The 25,200-nt window shown below is 40.0% G+C and overlaps 1 protein-coding gene across 6 annotated transcripts; it reads right to left on the bottom strand.

The window, feature by feature from the left end:
* Position 1: 1 nt before the first annotated feature.
* trim62.1 (tripartite motif containing 62, tandem duplicate 1) lies at positions 2–25,200 on the bottom strand. Of its 6 annotated transcripts, none has more exons than XM_079482508.1 (7): positions 25,108–25,200; positions 23,813–24,249; positions 9,019–9,114; positions 5,940–6,196; positions 5,153–5,268; positions 1,839–2,234; positions 2–811 (listed from the first exon to the last, which is right to left on the bottom strand). In XM_079482508.1, exons 2-7 carry the CDS (start codon positions 24,218–24,220, stop codon positions 750–752), a joined length of 1,335 nt encoding a protein of 444 aa, XP_079338634.1. In that variant the 5' UTR covers positions 24,221–24,249; positions 25,108–25,200; the 3' UTR covers positions 2–749. The 6 variants fall into 6 exon arrangements, with proteins under 6 accessions (XP_079338634.1, XP_079338633.1, XP_079338629.1 ...); XM_079482507.1 differs by having other exon boundaries at positions 25,015–25,181; XM_079482503.1 differs by lacking the exon at positions 2–811 and adding an exon at positions 5,771–5,815 and having other exon boundaries at positions 1,484–2,234; positions 25,015–25,181.

The following is a 25,200-nucleotide window of genomic DNA, read 5'->3' as shown; positions in this document are numbered from 1 at the left end:
TGGGTTGAACCATTTTTTTAATCGAACATTTAAAACATTTTGTCCATGAAGCTCTAGCAGCAAGAGCTTACCAGAGCGCATTTACACAACGATGAGACAAAGTTGCTTCCATCCAAACACACAAATCATCATTTTCACCATGAACAACATCAACAATCTTCAGTAATGTGTAACTATATACCTTAAAGAGCCCACCACCCTACAATAATATTAATAATAATCGGTCTGCTTCGCAATCCTGTGTGCTACAGACTGCGCTGAGATCTGTCATAAATGTCCCGTCCAAAAAACTGCCTTTAACACCACGAACGACAAGTGCATCATAACCGGACTAAAATATGGATGGATTTAAAGCCTGTCCAGTATTTCAGATGGAGTCAGAAGATTTTTCCCGTCAAGATGTATTGCTCAGTGAGAAATCCAGAAAAAGTGATAAAGACTTTGTTGTAAAAGTAAAAGCGTGTTGGGTGTTACCGCAGTTGGGCCAGGATATACAACCAAGCCAAAGTTCATAACCAATTGCATTCTGAGACATAAATAAAGCATCTCCATTTAAAACTATATATATATATAACACTGTAAAAGTGTAATATATCATTTTTTTAAAAACTCTTCCTGATATTTGCCCACGCTCATTATTTACAAGGGAAATTAAATTGATCGCAAAAGAATAATGTGGTCACTTCCGATGGAAATGTCGCCATCTTACACAATTATCACCAGATGTGTTTAAGTCGATGGACGGGCTATCACATCAACCCAGAGTCGAGACGTCCCAGTAGTGGCAGAAGACCCTGAACACTGGAATGTTCTAGAAAATAAGATCAGAATGAATAAATAAAAGCAAAATTCATACTAAGAAAAAATTAAGAGGATGCACTTATTACCAATATAGTGCCATATATACAAATGCGCAAAGTCATGACCCTTTATCATAGCAGCGGATACAGTAGTGGCATACGAGCCCCTTTAACACAGCTCTGAATCTAGAAGGGCATAAAATAAAACCACGGTGTCATCAATGTCGACAAATCTAACGGAACTCACTCTCAATATACTGCAGGACATCTGCAAAGTCAAACACATCACAGCTGTGAATAAACGTGACCTGAGGAACAAAATATCCCCATTACCATTCATGCAGCTAACAGGAAAGAAAGTGATCGTACTGTACCACCTCACTGGTTTTAGGAGTTAACCTGTGTCAGTACAACGCTGGCCACGAAGCACGAAAAACGGCAAAGCCATTTGAGCAAAATGAAAGGGGCGACACATTTTATATTTCTGTCTGCACAACAGATAAGCTCTTTCCCAGACCAGAGCAATGAAAATAGGAGCGATTGAACCCGGCAGGGGCTCGTGGGGATATAAGCCGGGGTATTGTGTACGAGCAGCTGGGAAATCTTGGTCAAGCAAGAAGGCCATGGCAAGATTACAAATGACCGGCAACACTACAATGTACAAAACACCCATAGGCAGCTCTCTCAGAAAAGTGCAAGGCCCTCGATTTTATTTACTCTTCAAGTTCCCAAACCAGGCATTCACAGAGCCTCACGGCACATCCATCAGCCTGATAACTTCATTCGGTCTCCCAAATGCCTGTAAGTAAGCTGGGAGAATAAAGTTTATTATACAGTTTTTCCATTTTATTCCCCCCCCACAAAACTATTGCTGACTCTGTTCCTATAAACGAACTGTGTTGATTCGCAAGGGCTGCACGTTCTTTCCGTTGGCGTGACTTTGACCGGGGCTGAAGTATGGAAAAAGTTTTGCTTGAAACTTCTCGCGGTACGTGTAGAGCCAGGACATGTCGTCGGCGTTGTAGAAAACCAGCAAACCTTTAGGGTAGTCCAAGTAGACGCCCACTTTCTCCAGCTTGCTCTTTACGTTGAGGCGTGTCCAGGGCTCGGTGCAAGCGCTGTACTGATTACCGTCATGCATTACAATGCAGTAGAAGCCTCGGCTGGGTTGGATCTGAATGTTTCCCTTGCGATTTACAGTCTCGTTGGCCACGCCGATCATCCACTGGGTTTTCTCAGACACCATGACTTCCCAGTAGTGGACTCCTATGGAAAAGCCCTCAGCCCCCAGGACGGATACCTCGACATCAAAACGACGTGGCGAATCCTGCAGCGGCTGTGGATGCAGGTTTCCGTACGCAACTATGGTGCAGTCGTCTGACAGTATGAGCCTCTGATGAGCAGTGATGGGGTCCATGGTTAATGCAGCAGGCACTGGAAACATAACAGCAGTGGAATTAAAATTATTATTGAATTGCTGGTTAATATTCTATACAGGTGACTGCAGGTGAATGTTTACTCTGGACGGTTACATTTCAAATTAACTTCAAAGAGACACAAAGCACACAAACTAAAGCAAAGAACAGGAAAGAGAGAGACACTGGTCATGGAAATTAAATAAAAATGACAAAAATATTATTACACCACTTCATTTGACGTGAAGATTGTCCCGTTTCACTACACAGACGTTTGAACAAAATACAACCAACAGAATATTTATAACCAATTAAAAATTTTGCATACATATTTTTAATATTTAATTCTATATGTAAGATTAAAGAAAACTGAAACCGGAAATGCCTCTCTCTATATATATATATATATATATATATTTAATTATTACATATTTTATAAATTATTGTAATATTTTTATAAACATAAACTGCTTTACAGAGAGCAATTTGACAAAAAATGTAAAAAAATCTAAACAATAATACAAATCTGGAAAATTACAGTATATAACGGATGGGTAAAGTATTAAAATATGCAAAAATATACAGCGATAAAGTCAACTGGGACAAAGAGTGATCAATTCCAAAAGGTAATATGAGAATTTTATGTTAAAGCTGCAATTTGTAACTAACAAAAACATTTTTGTAGCAAGAAGATAAAAATCAGTGTTCAAAACGGTCTCCTCACAGAGAATCACGACCGTCAACGTATAATGATCTATAACTTGAGCTGACAGGTCGGATTTTACAAAAGATTTTAGTTTGACGTTCAAATTTGTCAAACTAGTTAAATGACAATTTTGAGTTTCAAAGAGAAACAAGTTATAAGCCAATTTGGCCAGCCAGTTCTTTTTAAACTTTGTGAAGGTTTTTCACATCACGGCCACATTACTTCCTCGACCATGTCAAAAGGGGACCCTCAAATCCATCATGTGTCATTTGCTCCTCTTATCCATTATTTCCTATTCTTTTTCTGCAATCTCCACCAATAAGAAAAGTGTCAGAATGAGTGAATGCACGAGCACCAGAAGGGCGGGTAGGTGACAGAGGGGTCATTCCTGTCAATCACATGTGCTGACACAGCTAATACCTGAGCTGCTGCAATAATACTCCTCCTTAGCTTATCATTTAGTGCTGCGGCTTTATGGTAACTAATCCTACATGAACAAACACTCCCTCCAACATGCAGTGACATACTGTGCGCAAGATGATGTGTACAGAAAAAATAAGTATTGTGCTACTCGCTTTAATTGTTGGTGCATTATTGTCTCAATGGCCAACAAATACAAAGTTGCATGGACTACTTTTATACCCTCATTTATCCTGCTTACCGTCACTCTCTGCAAACAGCTTCAACACTGTGCTCAACCTCTCCTATTCTGTTCCACAGAAAAAAGGTCATATGGGTGTGGACCGTAAGTGTGAATTTCATTTTTCAGTACCCTGGCCCTTTAAGAGTACCTAGGAACAAGACTAAGCCTATCGGGCAAATAGCATAAAGGATCTAAGGTCTGTGGAGTCCTGCTCATTGTCTTTAAGTGCTGCAGACCAGTATTGAGCACTTTGCCAAAAAAGGATAAATAAAACAACATCCATCAACCGCTGCCTGGCCGGCAATGCCTGCAGCACAATCTGCAGTGCCCATTATGGTGCCAGCATGCTGTGGGTTCAGCGGTGTGCAACCGTGCCAATGGAACAGACCAGAGCAGGAGCAAACCCTGGACAGAGGGCAATTTTTCTCAAAAACACAGATCACATATAGAAAGAACACCACAACACATAATATCCCATGAATCACTTCTGTGAGGTTTAACTATAATGAACTGCACTCAATTTGCAGGGTGCTTATAAAATCAGAGTCTCTATGTCTATTTTCCTCCCTGTTCCGAGTTTTATGGAACATTAAGAGTGAAACAATGCTGCCTTGTCTTCCCGTGCTCCATAGATAGGCACACTTGTCAGGGGACCGGGTGAAATTGGCGAAATATTTTCATCTTTGCTATTTAAAACCTCTACCATGAATGGCAGAGTCAGAAGATGGCCGGTCCAGAGGATAGGATGTCGACATTTCCACTCTTTGACATTGCTTCAGGTAACCTATAAATAATTTAACCTCAGTCGCCTTTATTTCGATCCATCTCTCACTCTCTTTTGCACAGAATCACACAAAAACAAGCATCAATAATACATTTTGGATACAGAAGACGTGAAACAGATAATGCTGCTCAGGAAGAAGAAAATTACAGCTTTCGGAAATAATTCAAAAGCTCTGTGTCATAATAAAAGCGAGCGCGGAGTCGGTGCGGATCTGTGTCGCTTCATTTGACACTCAGTCAGGGAGGGAGAGACTCCTCTTGCTTATTTCTGTCTGTGTAAAGGACACTGGTAAATTGGAGCCTTGACTGAAAGAGCGTGATATTCCCTGCTGCCTTATTTTAAATAATGCTCTGCCTCAGGTGGTTACTGCGGAGGAATACAGATGGAGACCGCCGTTGCTGTCCCTCGTTGCTGCGCTGACATTAAAATGGCCTGCTTGTGGGCGTCTCAATCAAAAGCGTATTATCTCATTCACAGAACTGCAAACATGCAGGGTGTGTTTATGTTGATTGGATCCTTTTTAAATTGATTCGATTATAGATGCAAACCGATTAGCACTGGATCTTTGAAGACCACTAATTACTTCAGATCAACGAGAACCATTCTTTACATCATATACAAAAAATGCAGCTAGTGCCTGTGCAAAACATGCCACTTGTATGCTTAGGACAATGCACTCGTGGGCTTATCTTATGGATGTCTATACATAGATGCTATATTGGCAGCTGCTTTTATGACAGATATACAGTACCTTAAGCGTATTTTATTTTTTTATATTTGTAATGTTTTCTTGTCACGCATTACCTGGTGAGATATCCTGAAAAAGAGATTTCCAAATAGTGTACTGCAGCGGCCCCATATATTTGGATGTGGGAAAGTCTTCATACGTCAGATTCGTTTCATGGATTTTTCCCTTGATCCTGCAGAGACACAAGACAAGAACAACATTATTTCAATTCAACATGCCACCATACCCCAGCTATCCTTGTCTTCCTCCCAGAACAGATTCCTCTTTAGATCTTACTGTGTATTTTAAAGAAAGAGTTGGCCCAAAGAGCTCAAATTTGCGAGATCAATCTGGGCAGCACCTTGGATCGCCTTCATTAGTTCAACCCTGTTCACATCCCATATAGTCTTTGTACTCAGCTAACTCATTCCTCTCTCATCTTTCCTAAATTCCCAAATGAAAAAGGGCGAGGGGCTTAGCAACTGCTATTTAATTGCTTCACATCTATTGAGTTCAGATCTAGTGTTTCTCAGACTGATGGCTTAAGCCAAACGTCAAATATTTACACAGATTTAGCCGTGTTAATCTTTCTAGCCTCTGACTAACCTCCGACTACGGTCTGCGAAACCTCACATCATGACCGAGCACCGTCACATATTGACACAATGCTTTATAAGTCAAGTAACCTGACTTGCCTTGTTAGCTTCCACCAGCAATACCCTCCACGAATGACTTGCTCCCTGACCAGCATTTACAGAAGAAAAGACAAAACGGTTTAGACCACAGAATCTCAATCTACCATTAAAAATCACCCTAAACATACGCTCAGCCATCCCGCTAGAGACCGAACGCCCTCCTCAGTACCTGTCCGAGGTGAGCGCGATTCCTTCCAGGAACTCGTGGCGGCTGGTCTCGCTCAGTCGCTCCTGGAGGATCTGGATTCCTTCCTTGACGTCACGGTGCTGCTGGCTGTAACGCTGGATCTTGTGCTCGATGTCGGAAAGCGTGCGAGCCGTGTCCGCCTCAAGCTCTTCCAGCATGCTCTTTTGTCGCTCCCGCAGGAAGCGATGCAGCCGCTCGAATGCGTCACTGATTGTGGCACGGAGGCTCTTTGCTGATGACTATAAATAAGAAAAGTTGCATTTTATTTTATTTTTATCAAGTTTATGTTGGTACTTGGCCAAGAAAGATGTTTGCTAGAGTAGACATTAAAACCAAAATAGCTTTTTTCTTTAAAACTATTTAAACATGTCAAATGAAATGCACTCATCTTAACATTCACATTAACACTCATTCTATAATTTTACACTATATTTGGCAGTATTTATATCCAAATTTATATCTGTTTATTGCAACATCATCATAAATGACAAACTGACGTTTAAGTATTTGTGACAAACTAATTTGCAGTTGAAACCCCCTGAAAACAACACATCACTAGAGAGGCAGCGCTGTTGACATGACAGTCATCAGAAATGCATTAGGTCACCCCTCCCACACATTTTGGAGTGAGTGTAGGGCAGCCTTCATAAGGACATGATAGAACATGCAGACAGCAGATGAGCACAAAGATAAAAGCAGTCGATAGGAAATGCAAAACATTCAGAGACGATCTAACAAACTGCAATGACCAGAAAGGAAAATTCAAAAGATTGAAATGAGATGTTGTTTAAGGAGGCGTTTGTCTCCATTAGTGTATCGCACAGTCGTCACTTCAAAGATGTGACACATCAAGGTCAAACTGACAAAAACGGGAAGTTGCTTCTCCGAAGGCCATCCATACACAACCAAAAAAAACCATCGGTTGTAAGAGTGCTCTTATTAACAAATCAAATAAGATCTTGTTCTACTTCTGTCGGTTTCTGAAGGAAATTCGATTTTCTTGCCACTGGGAGAATAAAATCGTATTAAGATCATGTCTCTTTGCAGTAGGAGGACTGGCATCATTTGCATAGGCTGAGTCAGCCCACCTGGTGGCGACTGATGGATTTTCACGACTTAGCAACACTAAAATGATGTTTGTCTATTGAAAGTGCTCTCCCCGTGGGCTGTTCCATCTAGGATGGGTCTATTTAAAGTCGGTAAACACATCGCATGAGTCTCCCAGCACCCAGCACCCTGCTCACTACAACATCTGCTAATCAGACACATCTCTCCTTAGGGTCTCCCACTTCATATGAGAGGGTCTGTCCACAGGCCCACCACTGAGCTAAATCTAGAGCATTCTAAAAGGAAGGATGCAACAAATTTAATCAAACATGGTAGACAAACAATAGTCCCCTGGTCAATGACGGGACTGCTCTCATCAGCATTATTTAATCAAAATAACAACGGGAATACTACTTCAAAATTGAAACACAACGAAATTTGCCAGGTGTGCAGAAGTTAAAAGCAAGTTCACTTTATTGTCGTTGCGGAGTTAAAGGTGAACCTGCTGCATTCAGTTTACTCCATAAATCCGCCTCATGAAAGGTCGAGCTGTGACAGCTCTCTTGAGACAGCGAAACTGAAATAACTGTCTGTCCCCTTATCTCTGCATGAGGCTCTGGGCTGTAGAAGACATTTCGCATCGATGGTTCTGAATGTCAATGTCAAGCGTCTGCCTCTCGGTAAGCATCTAGCGACACGGCATCAATAACGTCAGACTGAATACGATTGGCTGGTCAAAGTCAACATCTACATTTTCTGTGGAAAAATTATGCAGACAGGAAACAAAGTGAAAGAAGAAATCAGCATTTCAGATAAATATGACCTTAAGATCAATGAGAATAATACGTGGGCTATTTTCGTCTTATTTGTATGTTTTGGTGCGATCTGCTTTCACGCCAGTGACGGTAAGTTTTAAGAGCGGGGCTTCTTTATTGCGTTTTTAACATTCATACAGTATCGCTTTTTTAAATTCACTTCATACGAATTGATAGAAAATATCCATCTTGTAAAATAGTTACGTATTCCAGTGAGATCAGACTGCTCTGAAACAATTTAAATCAATTCACTTTTTATATTTTACAATTATAATGCCTTCATTTGTTTTCAAGTTAAATTGATACACCAAATTTATACACATTAAATTAATACCGCTAGCAAATGACAAATGAGATGAGCAGCAACAGTTCAGAGCATCTGAAAACACTCTCACTACAAAAGTCCAAAATACCAAACATGCGTCGGGAGATAAAGTTGTGGCGCTGACTGTGGCGTCCCGCTCCCATGATGAAAACAAGGTGTCAAGATTAGAGAGCTGCTCAATAAACCAATTTGCTTGTTGGAAATTCAATGTCATCTGAAAAGAGAGTGCACGAGAGATATAGAGTGAGAAAATAAGCAGGGGACAGAGCGAGAGAGCTGCCATGAATCTCTAATGGCCCCATTGGGTAGTTTGAGCTGTTTGTCAGCTGCATTTCAATTTCCACACAGCCTTATTCCAGGTCTACTTTAATAGAGTCCCATCAGAGGTGAAGCGCACATGCGGTTTCAATATTAAGTTGCAGTGATTCGGATCAGTCCGCAGACTGGTTGGATGTCTGCCTAATAAATCACTGCTGGCCCATCAATCTAGAATTGATCCTCAGCTCCCAATAAAACAGAAACCGCATTAAATGCTGCTATAACTAATAGCGTGAACCAGATTACAAGGGAGCGGGACATTATTTAAAGACCAGTTTCTTCCATACGTCCAATTGCTTGGAAAACAGACAACACAGCTCTCCACAACAAGGTACAAGATTTGAGGTAACATTCACACATGTACCGCAAATGAAGACAAGTTGAACTTTTCCCCACCCATGCGGCCCTGGTGACATCATCAGAAAACCAAACTTATTCCAGAGACAAAGAAAAACAAAAATAAGAAATAAAAAAAACATGTTTTCTGCACTTCTGCTGCGTGGTACCACACAAGACCAATGATATTTGGGGTAAATATGGTACGTTTTGACATTACCTTGGTTTCTGTGAGCTGTCTCTGCAGTAGCTGCAGAGCTTCCGTGTGACCCTTCTCGCTGTCCTGAAGCGTTGCCAGCTGCTCCTTCATCTCTCTCTGTAAGAAAACCACAGCACAACAGAAAACGTCATTCATTAACCATTAATCTGGCAACCTCTAAACTCAATGTAATTCGGCTGCAAGTTTGCAAAGCCATTCAGCAATCTCTCTGCTTACAGACGCACCAAAACTATGAACAATAATTTGTGTGATACAACTACAACACTATACAAAACACGGTCTGATTGCTTAAGACAGGATCACTATCTTCTGTGTTTACGACATAACTGATTTCAGCTCCCTAATCATGCAAGAGTTTAAGAACCATTGCAACAAGGTTTACATTTCTTCTGACGTTTGATTCAATGTAACAGACCAACTGTTTTTACCTTCCCCGATGATAATATCCCAAAAGATTTATTTTAGGATTAAAACAGGCTGTATGATAATTCAATTCTATTATGCATGGATTTAATGACGCAAGGTGGCTTTGTACATTTGCAAACGAAAAGGCAGAAATGAATAAATAACACAGGTCTCAAAAGAGGTTCTTGTTGGTTAAGTGGGTCTCTGTAGCAGTGGACGTGGCAGAATTAGGACGACAGGACCATGTTTGCATGCCCAGAGGCAGAATCAGAACTGGCAAACAGTACCAGCACACTAGAGCTAGGGTAGGTAATCAAAAATCAATTTCAATTTGGAGTCGGATCGGAAACAAAAGGAATAGGAATCGGATATTGAGATTAAACCTTAATTATTAAAGAATTCTCCTGTGTGAATATTTTCTGAAAACTACACGTGTTGTGTGATCTTATGAAGTGCCCTTATGAAAATGTACAATATGTTTACAATAGTAAGCATAGTTTAAGTATAGTATTTTATTTTAAAAGCACAGGAACCACAATGAACCATAGTTTCATTATAATTACTACAGTTTAACCATAATGTACTTCAGCTATGGTAATATAAATTGTAATAAATCTGAAAAAAATCATGGTTCTGTGTATATATACACAAAACGGTGCTTATAAATATATATATTGTTTACAATCGAGTCATTAAGCAGGCTAAACTACCATTCAGGTTGATATGAAAATGTTTTACTTCAACTATGGAATCGAAACTGGGAATCGATAAGAATCAAAATCGATAAGCAAAATCGGACTTGATAAAATTCAAACGATTCCTAACCCAAGCCTAAGCTTATTATAATTTGCCCATTATAATATACATGCAAACATTCATATTTAAACTGTACATGCACACATGTAAACAATACAATGACAAGTTTATAAATAATAACTATATTTTTATTTTAAACGTTTTATCAGGTTCCTGCCCATGCAAAACAACTAGACTAGAAAAGTATTTTAGGAGATTACTAAGGCATTGCTAGCTGGTTGCTAAGGGGTTCTATGGTGACTGCTAATTGGTCCAACTCAAAGGTGCCCATGCGCCACTTTAAGTGCGTTACAGACATAAGATCATGGCACTGCTAGCACCTTAACCAAAGCATCATGCCCTACACACAAACAAAAGTAATGATGACGTCTGCCTTATTGCTCCTGATGGAGTGAAACCCAAGGAAGCCAGTTACATATTTTATAAACAAGACGGGCCTGTAAAACAAATACATTCAACATTCCAGCATCAAGAGGCATCCAGAGATTCACTGAAAATGAACGAGGCAATAAAATAACTGCTGGGTTCTGCCCATTTCTTAAGAAGACAGTGATGTACTTATACGTGCCAGTTCACAAACACTTAAAATTAAGAAGCATAATATTTCCCACATCATTATCTAAGCCACAGAATTGTTAGCACTCTAATGCAAGGATGGCATTCAAATAGTATCTCTTTCAAGGGTGAGAACCAGAAGAAACAATTACTTTCATAAATGTGTTACTTTGTTGCTTTAAACATACCTAAATTGTCATTCGCTGCATCAAAACCTCCTGGTTTCTGTGTGCATACCTGACAGATGAGAACTTTCATAAATGCATCACGTAAAAGCAACAGAACCAGCCAGTGCACTTGACTGTGAACACAAACGGTTGTAAGATTATTATACCGCATACATTTTTAATGTGCCTTTTACAAAGAAGCTGTCCCTCAACCTTTCAAAGTCTTTCCAGAGAACTCACTGCTAAAACGATCATTTTTGTGCGATTTATTTTACAGCACACATCTTTGAAATGATTCATTCCTACAGTTATTCTGTAGTGTGCTGGGTCTAGATGCACGGAGAGCACTGGAGGTCAGAAAGAGACAACGTTTCATCAATATGAGCAGTCTAGAGGAAGTCTGACGTGACATTTCCTCGGGATCTCGCACGGTAGGGGAAGAGGGTCCAATCCTAATCATTGCATTCATTGCTTTAATAAAAAATTATAAATAAAAAACGACTCTGACCTGGGTTACTAAAGCATGTTTCCAATTTATTTTCTGCCTAAGCACTTCACAAAACTCTTCAACCAAACCAACAGCTCTAACATTAATCATTTGAACATTTTATTCGAAATTGGCTCATTAATTATTGTGAATGATCTAAATGAATCAATCAGATTTTCCCTTTTTTAATGTACAAATTCAGTCTTTTTTTATGGTCTGATGCTATAACATCCCCTACTAACCAGCCACATAATAGATTGGCGGCATACATTACCTTTCAAAAACAAAAAAAGGTTTTCAAAAAACCTTTTTCCAAGCATCTTCTATGATTGGTGGATTTGGATTCAGGATTATGTGTATCGATTCGCTGAGAATTTGTCACTTAAAAATATAATGTTTATAAATGAAGTAGTCGAAATCACACAGAGTTCTGGCTTTAACGGGAGCATAAACCATCACTTAACAACCCCAATGCTCTAGGGAGGTCTGTCTTGAAAGGTTTACACAGAGATGCTAAAATTCAATTTCACAATGGAGAGTTTAAGTAGCATTTTAACTTCAAGAACCCTACTGCTGAACTCCATTCCGCTACTTTCCATAAACCTTCTGAAAGGTTCATTAAACAAGCACTTGCCTGAGAGCTAAAGATGCGTTCCAACTGCTGGAGATGATGAGAGTGAATGAGATAATCAAGAGTGCATAAATAATGAAAAGCACCAGTCACGCTCAAAGATCTGTGCACACTACTTCAACCCCAGAGATCAAGTACACACATGGAGAAGTGTGTTCTGTCGTTATTAATGAATCTGGAGTCTGAATTAGAGAACGTCAATAAAACAATCAGATGTTGCTCGCTGTTATGATGAACATCCTTTTACTCATTTCTATTCCTGCTCACTTCCAAACTGCCGTCCAACAGTGTATTGTTACCACGATGGAAACGTTTTTTCCAACTTGGTTCTTATCAGCGCAAAGCCTAAAGGGAGCACAACCAAGGACATTTTGGCCTTACCTTGCGCGCGCGTCTATGTCATAATTCTGCAAGGCAGCATGATTCAAAGCAATAAACAGCCTGGGTATGCAAGGCCGGTTCAGCTGTACCCCTTTATGACCAGCTTGTAAATCACATCTGAAGCAGACAGCAAATGTGTCATCTGCTCTCCTTCCAGAACACAGCCCAATCAAATCAACTCAAGCACATAGAACAAACGTGAATCATGAGGGCAGAGCCACGTGTGAATCATTTAGGCATTGCCGTGGATGACTTGACAAGACATAACACGTCTTTTGGCTAGATTCTTTCTGAAAATATCTTAATAATACGCGCGGGTGTCTGTTCTTGTTCTCCAAAGCTGCTATGAATTTAAATAAAACTTTTAATTTCAGTTCAATCAGATTAACTTTTGTCTACATCTGTTTGGCAGTTAACAAATGTGTGGTACCTCACTGTATAACAAACTTAAAATGAGTTGGATGACTCTGCTGTATCTGGGCTCTACACAGTCCATTAGTGTGACAACTGTGAGATGTCAGTGAAGGACACCCTGCTGTGCTCACCTGGAGATGCACAGGGGAACAAAATCTTCTGACTGCTATAATGAGCACCCTTGTTTATTATTTATTAACCACAACCCGAATAAAAAATGAGCGCGAGGAAATGCGAGACAAAAACCACAACATGCCCGAACGCAAAACAGAGCTGCCAAGTCTGGCTAGAAACCTCACAGCTCCGATCTCATTTTCAACATATGAAATTGTGCTCAAGCAGCACCACAAAAGCTTATGGCTGCTTTTCTCCTGCCTCATGCTATCAGCAGAGCCTGCAGTCGTTGGTGGAGAGAAAGAGAGCTGGTCCCTGCAGTCCAAGCACGTAATCTTTGCCACAACACACTGACAAGGCATACAGTTGCGACAAAATCTAAAGCCTGTACTTCGTAGATTTCATACACTGATCGGATTGCCTGGACGCCGTTGAATGCGTCTCCGTGATTTGCATGCTGTCAACCAACGTATCAAAACAGAGTTGAATGCACCAATGGCAAGTGTGTGCTGTTTGGTCGCAGGTGGGACTGCCAAGAAAGGACTCATCTCAATTGCGTTCACGTTACCGTGCTGGCATGCACATAAGTCTGAGGGGGAAAAATAGAATAACTGCCAGAACCATTAAATATGAAGTGACCTTGTTTGGAGACAAGCGGCGGGTTCTACAAACAGTGACTTACAGTTGGTGTCAATCACTGTCGTGTCTGACAGCCTGAGAGTCCAGGCTGAATGTTACATGGCAAAAATAAATAAACATTCAGCTCGCAAATGGACGAATCCGACCTTTATTGCTTCTGTTCTAGCCCTTCCTTTCAGTCTCACAGAGGAAGATGGATGCCTGCAGGTTTCTAACTGACAGAGAACTGTGATTGGACGCATCAAAGAAGTGACCACCCGGAAAGGTTGTGGTTCAGATTATCTTTCCTGTAACAAGATTAAAACAACATAATGGAGTGCAAATGACTTCCGCACTCTAACATGGACCAGAAATGCCATTACATTATACACACTATAATAAGGGTTGAATTTCAAAACAAATTGAAGTTTTCATGAAATATAATCACAAGGGATGTCAGAGCAAGCTGTCATTCTTGCCTCAGCCTCTTCCTCTGCGTCTCTGCCATTTCATATCAACCTCATTTCGCTTGTGGTTAAGAGTGACTCATAGCTTGACAGAAATTACACGTTATTCCCTATTTTCTTGTCACGATAGTTGACAGTGGATGACGCTGTGGAAGCCATTTCTGAAATATATGATACAAGGTAAATTCAAATGAGAAAACTCACGTGTTTCCTCTAGAGGTTATAATGTACGCCATTCAGGACAAAGAATCTGCCTGCAAACAGTCTCCAATAAACTCATGACTTCTACAACCATGACTAAATAAATACATAGCAGCATCCTAATATTAATAATGGGAGCTTTTCGGAATTTGGTGTCTGGGAAGGCTCCCAGAATATAGACCAAAGACCCAGATTTGTCCATTAACAAAAAGGTACTAAACATGGAGGGTATGAGGGGCGTTTTGTTGATTTGACACATTAGAGAGAATCCGTGGTTTTGGCAGGCAGCGCATGTGTCGCCTGCTGCTTTTGCTGAAAGCTGCCAAGAGGACTTGTTGGAGTCGCGATGGCACTTTATGAACCAGAAAATAACAAAGAGCTGCAAACAGTTTAAACTTGCTCAACAGGGAAAAAGGAATAAAACAGAAAATTTGGCAGAATTTACATATCAGTTGACCACATTGAACACTCACCCTCATGTCATTTTGAGATTGTGTTATTGTTTCCAAGGAACAAAGCAGCAAAGCAGTTCCTAAAGAAAGGCAGATCGTCTGCACAATGACGTTTTTATATGTGCCTGGAGCTGTAAGAAGAGCTAAAAAACTAAGTAAAACAAGATTGAAAAAAAGGATGATTAACTATAGGGGGCAACTTTCCTTTTATGACAAACTATTAAAAGCTTAATCCCAGTGATGTTAACTAGTTTTCAATGAGAGATCTTTTTTGAACAAACAAAGAAAGACACTGATACAGTAGCTATAAAGCACTGCTGAAAATATAAACAAACAGCATCCTCCGGGTCCAGGCTGCTCAAAGTCCTCAGCGCACTTCATCAATGCTTGTCAAATTCAACTTAACATACCATCTTTCTTGGAATATCCAGAGTAATTAGCTTTTTCTGTAACACGTGCATCCTGACACTCATTGTGAACGGGAAGAGACATCTTTGTGATCCTACAGACCGGAGATGCAAGCGTGGGGTGAAGGGTCATTTACAGTAGGAATGAGAAGATTCAGACTGAAAAACAGATGGTGAGGAGGAAGTCAATTATGGAATCTCAAGACCATTTCATGACTAACTGAGATCATAGAGAGCTGTTACCGCCATTCATTGGGACTCGTTACCCAGAATACATGGTTATTTTTTTACCCAAGTTAAATGAAACTTTCATGAAACAATTTGTTTTTGAAGGAAAAATAAACACACGGATGGCTTGTATGACATGTGGGTGAGTGAATTATCATGTAATTTTATTTTTATAGAAAACTACTCAGTCAAACATTTTTAAACACCAAACTAAAAACTTAAAAAATATACAGTTCCATCAGTTCTTTACTGTTTACTTTTTGTATATTGATTATTGCCTCACTATCAATACTAAATGTATTGGATTTCTCGACATAACATATATGGCCCCTAAGAGATATATAGATTATACACAAATTTTGCATATATTTGTGTACTTTTAACTGCAGTAGATGCAACTAAGCAGTGCTCACCCTGGATTCTGCTTCTAGACTAAAGGCTAAAAGCAAACCTAAGGAGCTGTGTCCACCGAGGCGGTTCTACCGGCATACAGCATGTTTTTCACGCTCAGCATATCATAGTAACCAACGTGCCCCCGCTTGAAAAAATAATGCTGTTCAAGCGTCCGCAACCGGCGTTTCAGCCACGTAAAAGCACCTTGTGGATCTGGAACCCAAGACACGTCCACATGTCTGACACAACCTCTCTTACAAACGGTCTTTTTCTGGAGATATATTTTTCCTGCACTGCAGGGGATAAAGTGCAGGTTTCAACAGCTGTTTCACAATAAATGGTGTTAGTCAGTGGACAACAAAGGTGTTTGAACAGTACCGAACAGCAGCTGAAACGGAGACATCAAACTAGACAAGCAGCCTCCATTTCCTGACTCGCTGAAGAGTGTAATCGGTCCAGTGACCCTCGCAGTGGTCATCAACAGCTCCATCTGAGACTGGTTACACAGTCAAGCTGAATCTTCCTACAATACCATGAATCAATTCTTAAAGTGTCAATTTAAGCAGTGACAAACTAAATTAAAAAACAATGATAATTTCAGAGAATTGGTTTTCCTAAAACCCAAACTGTAAGCCAGGATTTATAAGGTCGCAAAATACATGTTACAAGAGATGGTGACCTAGTTTTAAATGCCCTTCTTCAGATTGTCTGTGCACAATAACCAGGGATAAGTGAAAACATTAAGAATAGAAAAAAATGACAAGCTGGATGGTAAGTGTTAGAATCATGTAGTGTTAAAATCCTTTTGGAAAGGTTAATCTGCAAATGCATTGAAGAGGTAAACCACAAAAAAAAAACTGACAGAGCCTTGTATCCAGCAGCCGTAGAGCACTACAGATTTAATCTGCTCCACATCAAGTGTTATGTAGTGAACGTGTTAAAAAGAGTTTCCTTGTATCAGTATGCCATGAAGGACAGAGGTCAATAAACAACATTCAACACTAGTGCTTGGCAAGAGGGGAATAAAGAAGTAATGAGGCTGAAATGACAGTGAGCTCATTCTAATATCTGAACTAAGACAATTAATCTTTTCTTCATAAAAAAAATATTTATCGCAAGTATAAATATGCAAATCTTTTTACATTTGGATCTAAAGTGAAGGATGTCTCAGATTTAATACACATCTTTTTTTGACAATATTGCCACCATTCTCCAAAAGATCAGGGGTGGGGAAAACTTAATTTCAAAAGTATTGTGATATTTTAACTACCAACTTTGAACTGGCTTTCAAATCTGTATTTTTAAGTCAAGTTGTATTTAGAGCAAGATTGTAAGATGAATCTCTGGTTTGTGTACCAGGTGGGGCATTTAAATTGAACAAACTGCCTGGATCTGAAGTTTGCTTTAGGCCCCTGACGGATTGATGGCAAAGCGCAGTGTGGAGCGGTAAAGGGGAGCTGGGGCACAGATGAAACACAGACTCTGTAGCTTGCCGCATGCATTCTGGCTAGGTTAAGCGGGATCTCCCTACAGCCTGGAACACTTCACCACTACAAAACGGCAGAGTAAAGGTCCTGTACTGAGGGCAAGAGACGTCACTTCATTCTGCTACCCATCTGCTAGAAAAAATCTCAGTAAGGGATGTTTAGCAAACATACAAAATGTTTTAATGTGAGACACTAACTCGTGATCAACAAACTGTCTAATTGAGTCATTTGGAGCTAATCACAGAGAGCAATTAAGAGCAGATTACACCCTAGTCCAGTGCTGGCCACAAAACAATGGTCAAGTAATCTATGTTAAAGCCCGATTTTTACATCTGCGTCCAACCTACGCCTTAGCCTCTACGCCTTAGGCTACGTGTCGGTTTTCATTTATACTAGGCGTCAGTGCCCACACATGTGTTGCTTGTGTAACCCAGACAAGAGCCGAAGAAGAAGCAGCTCGTTTGAGAAGCATTAGCAGTGATAGCGGCAAGTAAACTGTCACTTTTGTTGCAGCTTGAGATGTTAAATACAGAAGAACAAATCATTTACATAGATAATTCATTAAGAAATGTGTTCGAGTAAACATGACGCTATCGCTGACTTTTTTTTTACCTGAGGGAGGGGTTCAAACAGACCAATCAGAGCGCTTGCGCTCCAAGTAGGGTCCGTGTTGAGTTGACACGTTGTTAAATTTTTTAAGAGGTGCGCGTCAGGCAAACGGCTCTGCGTAGGCTACGGTGTAGGACCTACGTACAAGCATAAACTGAACTTAATTCCCAAACCGAATGGGGTTGTTGAAAAGAAAAGATCTGCACCTGCTGCCATCAATGAGAGCCTAAAAGCATGATGTCTAGTTTGAACAAACACAACTCAATGAAAAATCAATTACGCTTGCATCTTGTACAGAGCAAGACTGGGCATTTTGTGCACGAGGATCAACTGTATTCAAACTATTTTATGTTATTCACAACCGTTTAACAGTTTTTCACAATATTGATCAAGGTTAAACTTCTGAATGTACTGTTAATAGTAAATGTGCCTCACATCAGAATTTTATGAAGTGATATAACCATTGACAAACCAGAAAAAAAGATGTAAAATGTAGGACAATGTATAAGCCTTATCTGCTCTGAACTCTAGGCATTCCCACCTACCCTCACAATCCCATATAAAGATCACTGTACCGCTGCGTTTAAAGACTTCAAAGGTTTAGAGGAGAACTTTCACACTCACTTCCCCGACATGACATTCAAATCCGTTTTTTCCCAAATGCAGTTGTGTGGAGGAACTGACCTGACAATCCAATTCTGTTGTAAACAAAGAAATGTTCTTCCAGGGAACTACAAACTCAAAAACATGCATCCGAATGAAAACAAAAAGTGAATCGCTTAAGGCGATAAAATTATGAAATGTTTAATGCAACAGCCCAGCAGTATTGGGAATTCTTTTGGCAAGTATGCTAGCTTAATTATGTATTTGTGTAAGAAAATATATGTTGTTCATAAAGTATACAGTCAACTAGGATTAGACCGTATCAAGTCTTTTAGCAATTAATGAACGTTGTAAAAAAGCACATTCATAACGTCAGACCATTTAGGATACAGAACTAATTATGAAAAAAACGATGTGTTTTCTTGACAAATACTTTTCCCAAATATAATATACGAAGGAATTAAGTCATCAGTGTTACCCCTATAAAGGAATCAAAACAACCGCCAGCTCATGCTGCGTTCAAGGCTGTACAGGTCACACTCAGTCGGAGTAAAAAGCATCCTACATGAGAGAATGTTAGCTGCATGCTTTGTCATAGTGTATTAGGCATTCGCCAACCATGTACAGGCTGTAATGCGTCTAATGCAACATGACCGTTCTGCCTTTCCCCGCGGCTATGTTTCTGCATGGACGTGACAACTCGCCGGACCACCCGTAGATTTGTTTTTTGTTAGCCTACCTGAGGGAAATCACAATAACAATCTCAAAACTCCTAAAAACTCTTACTGACTTGAAGAGCTGAGGTTTCTTTAAAGCAAGTTGTCTAGAAAAAAAAGATAAAACAGGGAGGGTAAAAGGGAAGAAGAGGTGTAGAATTGGTAAGCTTAGTGATCTTAAAGCTGACAGCTCTTCAGTACCACACTTAAGGTCCAAAGAGATGGACAGAAGCGAGAAGATGCTCACAGACAAAACCTAAACTACAGAAGAAACTTCTTAGTTTTGAAATCTGAAGACACAACAAACACCACCAGTCAAGACAGTTAATGTCTCTTAGCTTAAATTCCTGAATTTAGTGTCTGCTGACAGCAAAGAGTTCTTATCATGAAGCAACTGCCCAGCTAGTTGAGATGTGGACATTATTTTCATAAGATGACTCACAAAATCTTATTTTAGAATCAGTCCTCCGCCAAAACCACAAATACATCACTGAACCAGAATGGGCCTTGGGGTTGTAGGAGACAAAAAAACTCTCCCACCAGTACCTCAGCTAAACCCACCCCAAAAAGACTCCACCAAAAACCATTTAGCTCCCCCAGATCAAACATTTTCATTCCTCACATATTCAAATCAAGATTTAAGTTATCTCATTTTGGAACAAAAGTCTTCATAAATAATATACATACATACATATATATACAGTATATCATCAGTCTCGTTCTCGTGAACTCAGTCTAGTGTCTCATGGGATAAGTGTCTCATCACACCCCAAACAAGAACACAAGCTTGTTTTTAGATCCTCCTTTTTCGACCCCTTTTATTATAAACTGCTAGCAACGTAAAACAGAACTAAAACAGACATCATCTTCGTGCAAACCGGCATGTTAGTGCCGACATATGTCAAGGGCTTGCACCAAGGACCAAAAGCCCTGCCCCCTTTAGGACTAAAAGTCCATTCGTTTTGTGTCAAAACCCACTTTCCCCTGAAGCAAACATCAGAGTAGGGGTGGGCGGAATGAACAAAAATTTCACTGAATTAGTCATTTTATTTCACGTTAACAATATATTTCACTGTAACAATCGGCTATTCAAATTCTATATCTTATACCTTATTTTTCGAACATTCATTTAATAGATTTATTACTCTCTAGTGACAACACACGCGCCTCCCAAAACGGGGGTTTGCGGGGTGTCACGTCAAGCATCGTTGTGCAATTCACGGCAAGTTTTGCCCTCGGTTCGCCTAAAGTTGCATATTATTAAAACAGCTTTACCAAACAATCTGAGATTTTTTTAATATGCACGCACAGATACCTGCACGAGCCCTGCGGGTGAGAGAGAAAGCGCCGAACTGGAGCGAATCACAAAACTACAAATCAAAAAGGTCAAAAGAGTATTTGATTTGTTACTTGGTTATGGTGCATTAATTCACATGTTTTTTCATCATAACTCCCAACTTGGGGGCACCGAGTTAACCCCCACCTACTTATTTACTATCCACAGAATAGAAAAATCTCTTAGGGTTGACATTTTATTCCGCAGTAAGGGCATATTCTGTCATTCCACCCGGCCCTTCATCAGAGCACCATACAAATCCATTCCTACCCTTTATAGCGACTACATTAAACACACTGAGAGCACTGTTACATGCTATCAGGCTGGATAATGTTCAGATGCATTAGAAATGTAACATAAGCACCTGGGTGAGACGACAGGACAGAAAGCAAATATGAGCAAATGCCCGTCAGCAGATGCTGTTGCCGCATCCCGCAAGTCTGATAGGTCATAGGGGTGAGAGACATGCCATGTTAAGGAGCTTATGCAAACAGGCAACTGCGCGTGTTTACCGCAACAGGCGAAATCCAAATCTCACAGGGTTGAGGGACACGGCAAACAGAGAGAACATATGTTTATTGCTAAACAAGGGAAAGCTGGGTAGCTAAAACACAGCTGAGTTCTGCCTGCACAAAAAAAATTGCATGCATACTTTGTAAAAACCTCAGTGGTACGTAAACATCACGTACGAAACACAAACGTATAAGCCTGCTGAGACCACACGGTACAGATTACAAATGAGAGAACTCGTGAGATGCGAATCAAAATGATTTAGAGTTATGATGCCTTACTGAATTCACTGAAGATTATTTTATACTGGAGCTAATTGGTCTTAACTTTAAAAAAAGGTTTCAATGACAATAGCAACATCTCAGTCCCTCTCGCTTTCTAAAACAAAACTCTTTATTAACATGCCATAAGAAGCAGACCTGCGTCACATGAAACGAGAACCAGTCAAGTTCCGCTGTCATTCCTCCTAAATCAAGGCTCCCTGCTTCTGTGGAGGTGATGGAACACCCGCACAGAATTTTTATTTTCCCCTCGCAGCAGCCCGATCCTCTCAGTCTCTACTCAATCTCTGCTGAAACAGAGGTGTCTGGCCTCTGTATGTGTCATTACAAAACGAGTGATGGGAATAAATGAGAAGAGTGACAAAGAGGGAGAGAGAGCAATAGACTGAGGAGCTCAGATGAAATTGAAGAATCAAGTGAGTAAAAGACATGATAAACACAAGATGATTGTGAGAGCTAAAGAGAACAAACATCTTGAAAACAAAAGATTATAAACATTACTATAATAAATGTATTCACTATTAACTTTGTAGAGTATAAAATATATAAAAAGCATTATTCCACATAAAACTGTACAGTTGGATTAGAAAAGAGGTTTAATAATTGATAACTTTCGAAGTTAAAAAGAAACCAAAGCAAGGTTCTCTTCTGCTTATTGAATAAACCTTTCGGAGTGCTTCATCGATTCCCATGCTATTCCAAAGCTTATAAAACCACATCAATGCTCAGATCCAGACTCAAACACATTACCTCATTTAGCCAAAAGGGCTTTGTTGAGTATAAACAGTTTCATTATCACCCAAGAGCTGCTAAGGAACTCCCTTGCAATTTGCTCTTTGTTGTGTGAAACCAAATTGTGGCAAAGTGTGTGTATCAAGTACACACTTGGCATTAGAGACCACAGTTTCTTATGGGGAGCATTTGCTCATGATGGAGGCTTTCTGTGTGCAGTGCCCCTTTAAAACTGTAAAAAGTATTGAAGAAGATCCTTGATCCGTGCGTCTCTAAAGCCATGGAAGGAAATTAAGCGCTCTATAAATCTGTCCCTGGAGAGTGTCTCTGAAGACGGCTGCTAATTGTCCGACAACCGCAGAAACTTGCTCCAATTAATTCCCCAACAATATTACACACTTTTAGATCAGTTTCAGTCATTTAAAAAAGCTACAGAAAGAGGTGCTGTTATAATTACAAAACAAGTAAATTATAATAAAACACATTTATAACACGTTGTGTTATAACAAACTTGTTGACCTATATTAGACATCTTTTAATTTCAAACATTCCCCTGCATTTGCTTGTCTTAATAGCATCCATGTCACTAGTGTTTTCTATTTCTATCTGCCTCAAGTACCTTCTCACTTTCCGTCAACATGAGTCCTACAGATAAGGCTATGATATTGCACTAGAAACAAGCCTCCCCATTAGTCGCCTCTGATGTGTGTTATCAAGACTTCGATGAAGGTGTTGAACCAACAATATGTCAAACTTTAGTGTCTGTAAAGATAAAGAGCAGGTCTACAACTACACCGATCCATAAATATAAACAGGAAAATATTTTATTTGGAAGACTTGTTGCATAGCTTTTTCGGAAGCTGACGATCGTCTTATGCTCAGTTTCACCAAACCCGGATGGGCAGTTTTGAGTGCATACAAAAACAACAGAAATTCAAGGTAAAAACGGTTACACAATAAGCAGAACACTCTTACAGAGTGCACAGTTTACTATTATGCAACGCTGCATATGTGTATCCACAAAATTCATTGAGTATAAGGAACAGTCAGCTTTGAACACGCTGCAGATAACATTAGAAAGCACGTTTACTTTAGCAGCACACTTTGAAATAAGGTCTCGAAAACCTTGAAGGCCTGAGTGCACACTGCAGCAGATTTTACAAGCAAACCGATAGTCTATATCCAGTTGTGACAGGCATAGCACGTTTACAGCAATGTTTACATACAAGCTATGACTAGCTCTACTGACCAGGAAGCATTTTGAATAAAGAGAACCTAACAAAGAGCATCACAAAGCCTTGAGAGCTCCTGATTACCAAACATCTTATTAAAAAAGCGTTGTTTCTAACTAGAATTTTGAGACTCGGGTCATGTTTTATGTGAATCTGTAGCATCATTTTATTACATTTTTTTCCTGTATGTGTATCTCTTATATGAATATACAGGTCTGGACTCCCTGTTGATCAGAAACCTTCTCAATGATGACAGCAACAAAGTGTTTAGATGCATTCTTCTCATTCTTAACATGTGAAAAATAAAGCAGCCTGACTTTTTAGTCGGCAAGGACGATTATTATATTGGTAAAATTGCCTAAAATCTCACATTCCTTGAGGGCTGACACCTTGTGTATGTTAAAGTTGCTTCTCTTTACCCGTTACAAAACAGTCAAACTTTGTGGGACCTTATGAAACAATGTGCCGATCAATGCAAACAGTAAGAGCTTGTTTATCAAACTTAACAAAAAGGATGGCAAGGGGACATTTAACAACCCGAAGAAAACAGACCTGTATTTCCTCATAGGCCTCGTCAACGGTCGTCACTTGGTGCTGTTCGTGCAAAGCAGGCTCATCGCAGAAGAAACACACCAGGCTCTTGTCGCTCAGACAGAAGAGCTTGACCTTTTCATGATCCTTGCACGGGTACGAGTTTCTCTGCGCGTTCAGGATGGCATCCAGCGGGAACGCTGCGTACCTCTCCACGATGTTGGAGAGCTTCAGACTCGGGGACAGCAGGGGATCCGCGAAGGTCCTCCTGCACTCAGGACAGTCCCGCGCCCCGTGATGTTCCTGCCTGCTCCAGTGCTCAGTGATGCACTTACGACAGAAGTAGTGCTCACAGCCGAAACTCACCGGGTCTTGATAAATGCTCAAACAAATGGAACACACAAGCTCGTCCTTCAGACAGCAAGCCATTTGAATCTCCAGAGGACTCCGATCATGCACTGTGCAGGTGGGAGAAAACACAAACAATCGATGATGAATGTATGGACTATTTGATAGGTTTGAAAATCAATACACGTTCTGGAAAATAGGAGAAGAAAAATTACGTCAGATGATGACGGAACACTGCAACCTGAACACCAAGTATTGATGCAGAATATTTATTAACTAGATCAAAACAAAAGTAAAAGTACACAAGCATATCAAACAATATAAACGCATACATGTTCAGAGATAGAACAAGGACTTTATCTACCAAATATTTCCATAGATCATTTTATAAAGCGCAATCACAGATTGTTATGCACACAGACTTGCCAAAGACTACAGTTACAGTCATCATTGACTACACTTAATTCAACAGGACATGTTCAATTCCTCAATGTAAACTGGGTTTTAAGACCTTTCATGTTGCAGATCCCTGGTTATTAATAGCGTTTAGGATCTAAACCAGGTTATTACACAGACTGTCATTCACATACATTCATAGCCTGACAAAATTCAAGAGAGTTCGTTTAAATCCCTGGCATTAAAATAGAAAGCGGATGTACACTATGACAATCCCCCAAAAGTTATGCCCATCACTGTTTTGTTCTAAAAAAACATGCGTTTAATATGTTACCCGTCTTTTTAACACTATTTTTGTTATGGTGTTTCTCAAAGCCGGCTGCTAAATAATTAGCCGGCTAACGTTAGCTAAACGTGTAAACAGATTTTCCATCTAATTGAATCGCGTCAAAAATGACATTTTCACTTCCTTCGCTTACCTCGAACGCTCGCGGCGCGTCAAAGACCAGAACGAGCGACTTGTCAATTAATTTAAAAACAGGGAAGCTGTTTTAATTAGACATTTTAATCACCTCAGATTCTTCAAAGCTGAGGTGACCGTCCTCGCGCTCGGCTCCTCACAATCCCAATGCGCGCGACTCAATCCAACAGCACAGCAACGGAGC

The sequence above is a fragment of the Barbatula barbatula genome (assembly GCF_947034865.1).
Source record: "Barbatula barbatula genome assembly, chromosome: 20".
Lineage (NCBI taxonomy): Eukaryota > Metazoa > Chordata > Actinopteri > Cypriniformes > Nemacheilidae > Barbatula > Barbatula barbatula.
This window is presented reverse-complemented; position numbering and strand designations above follow the sequence as displayed.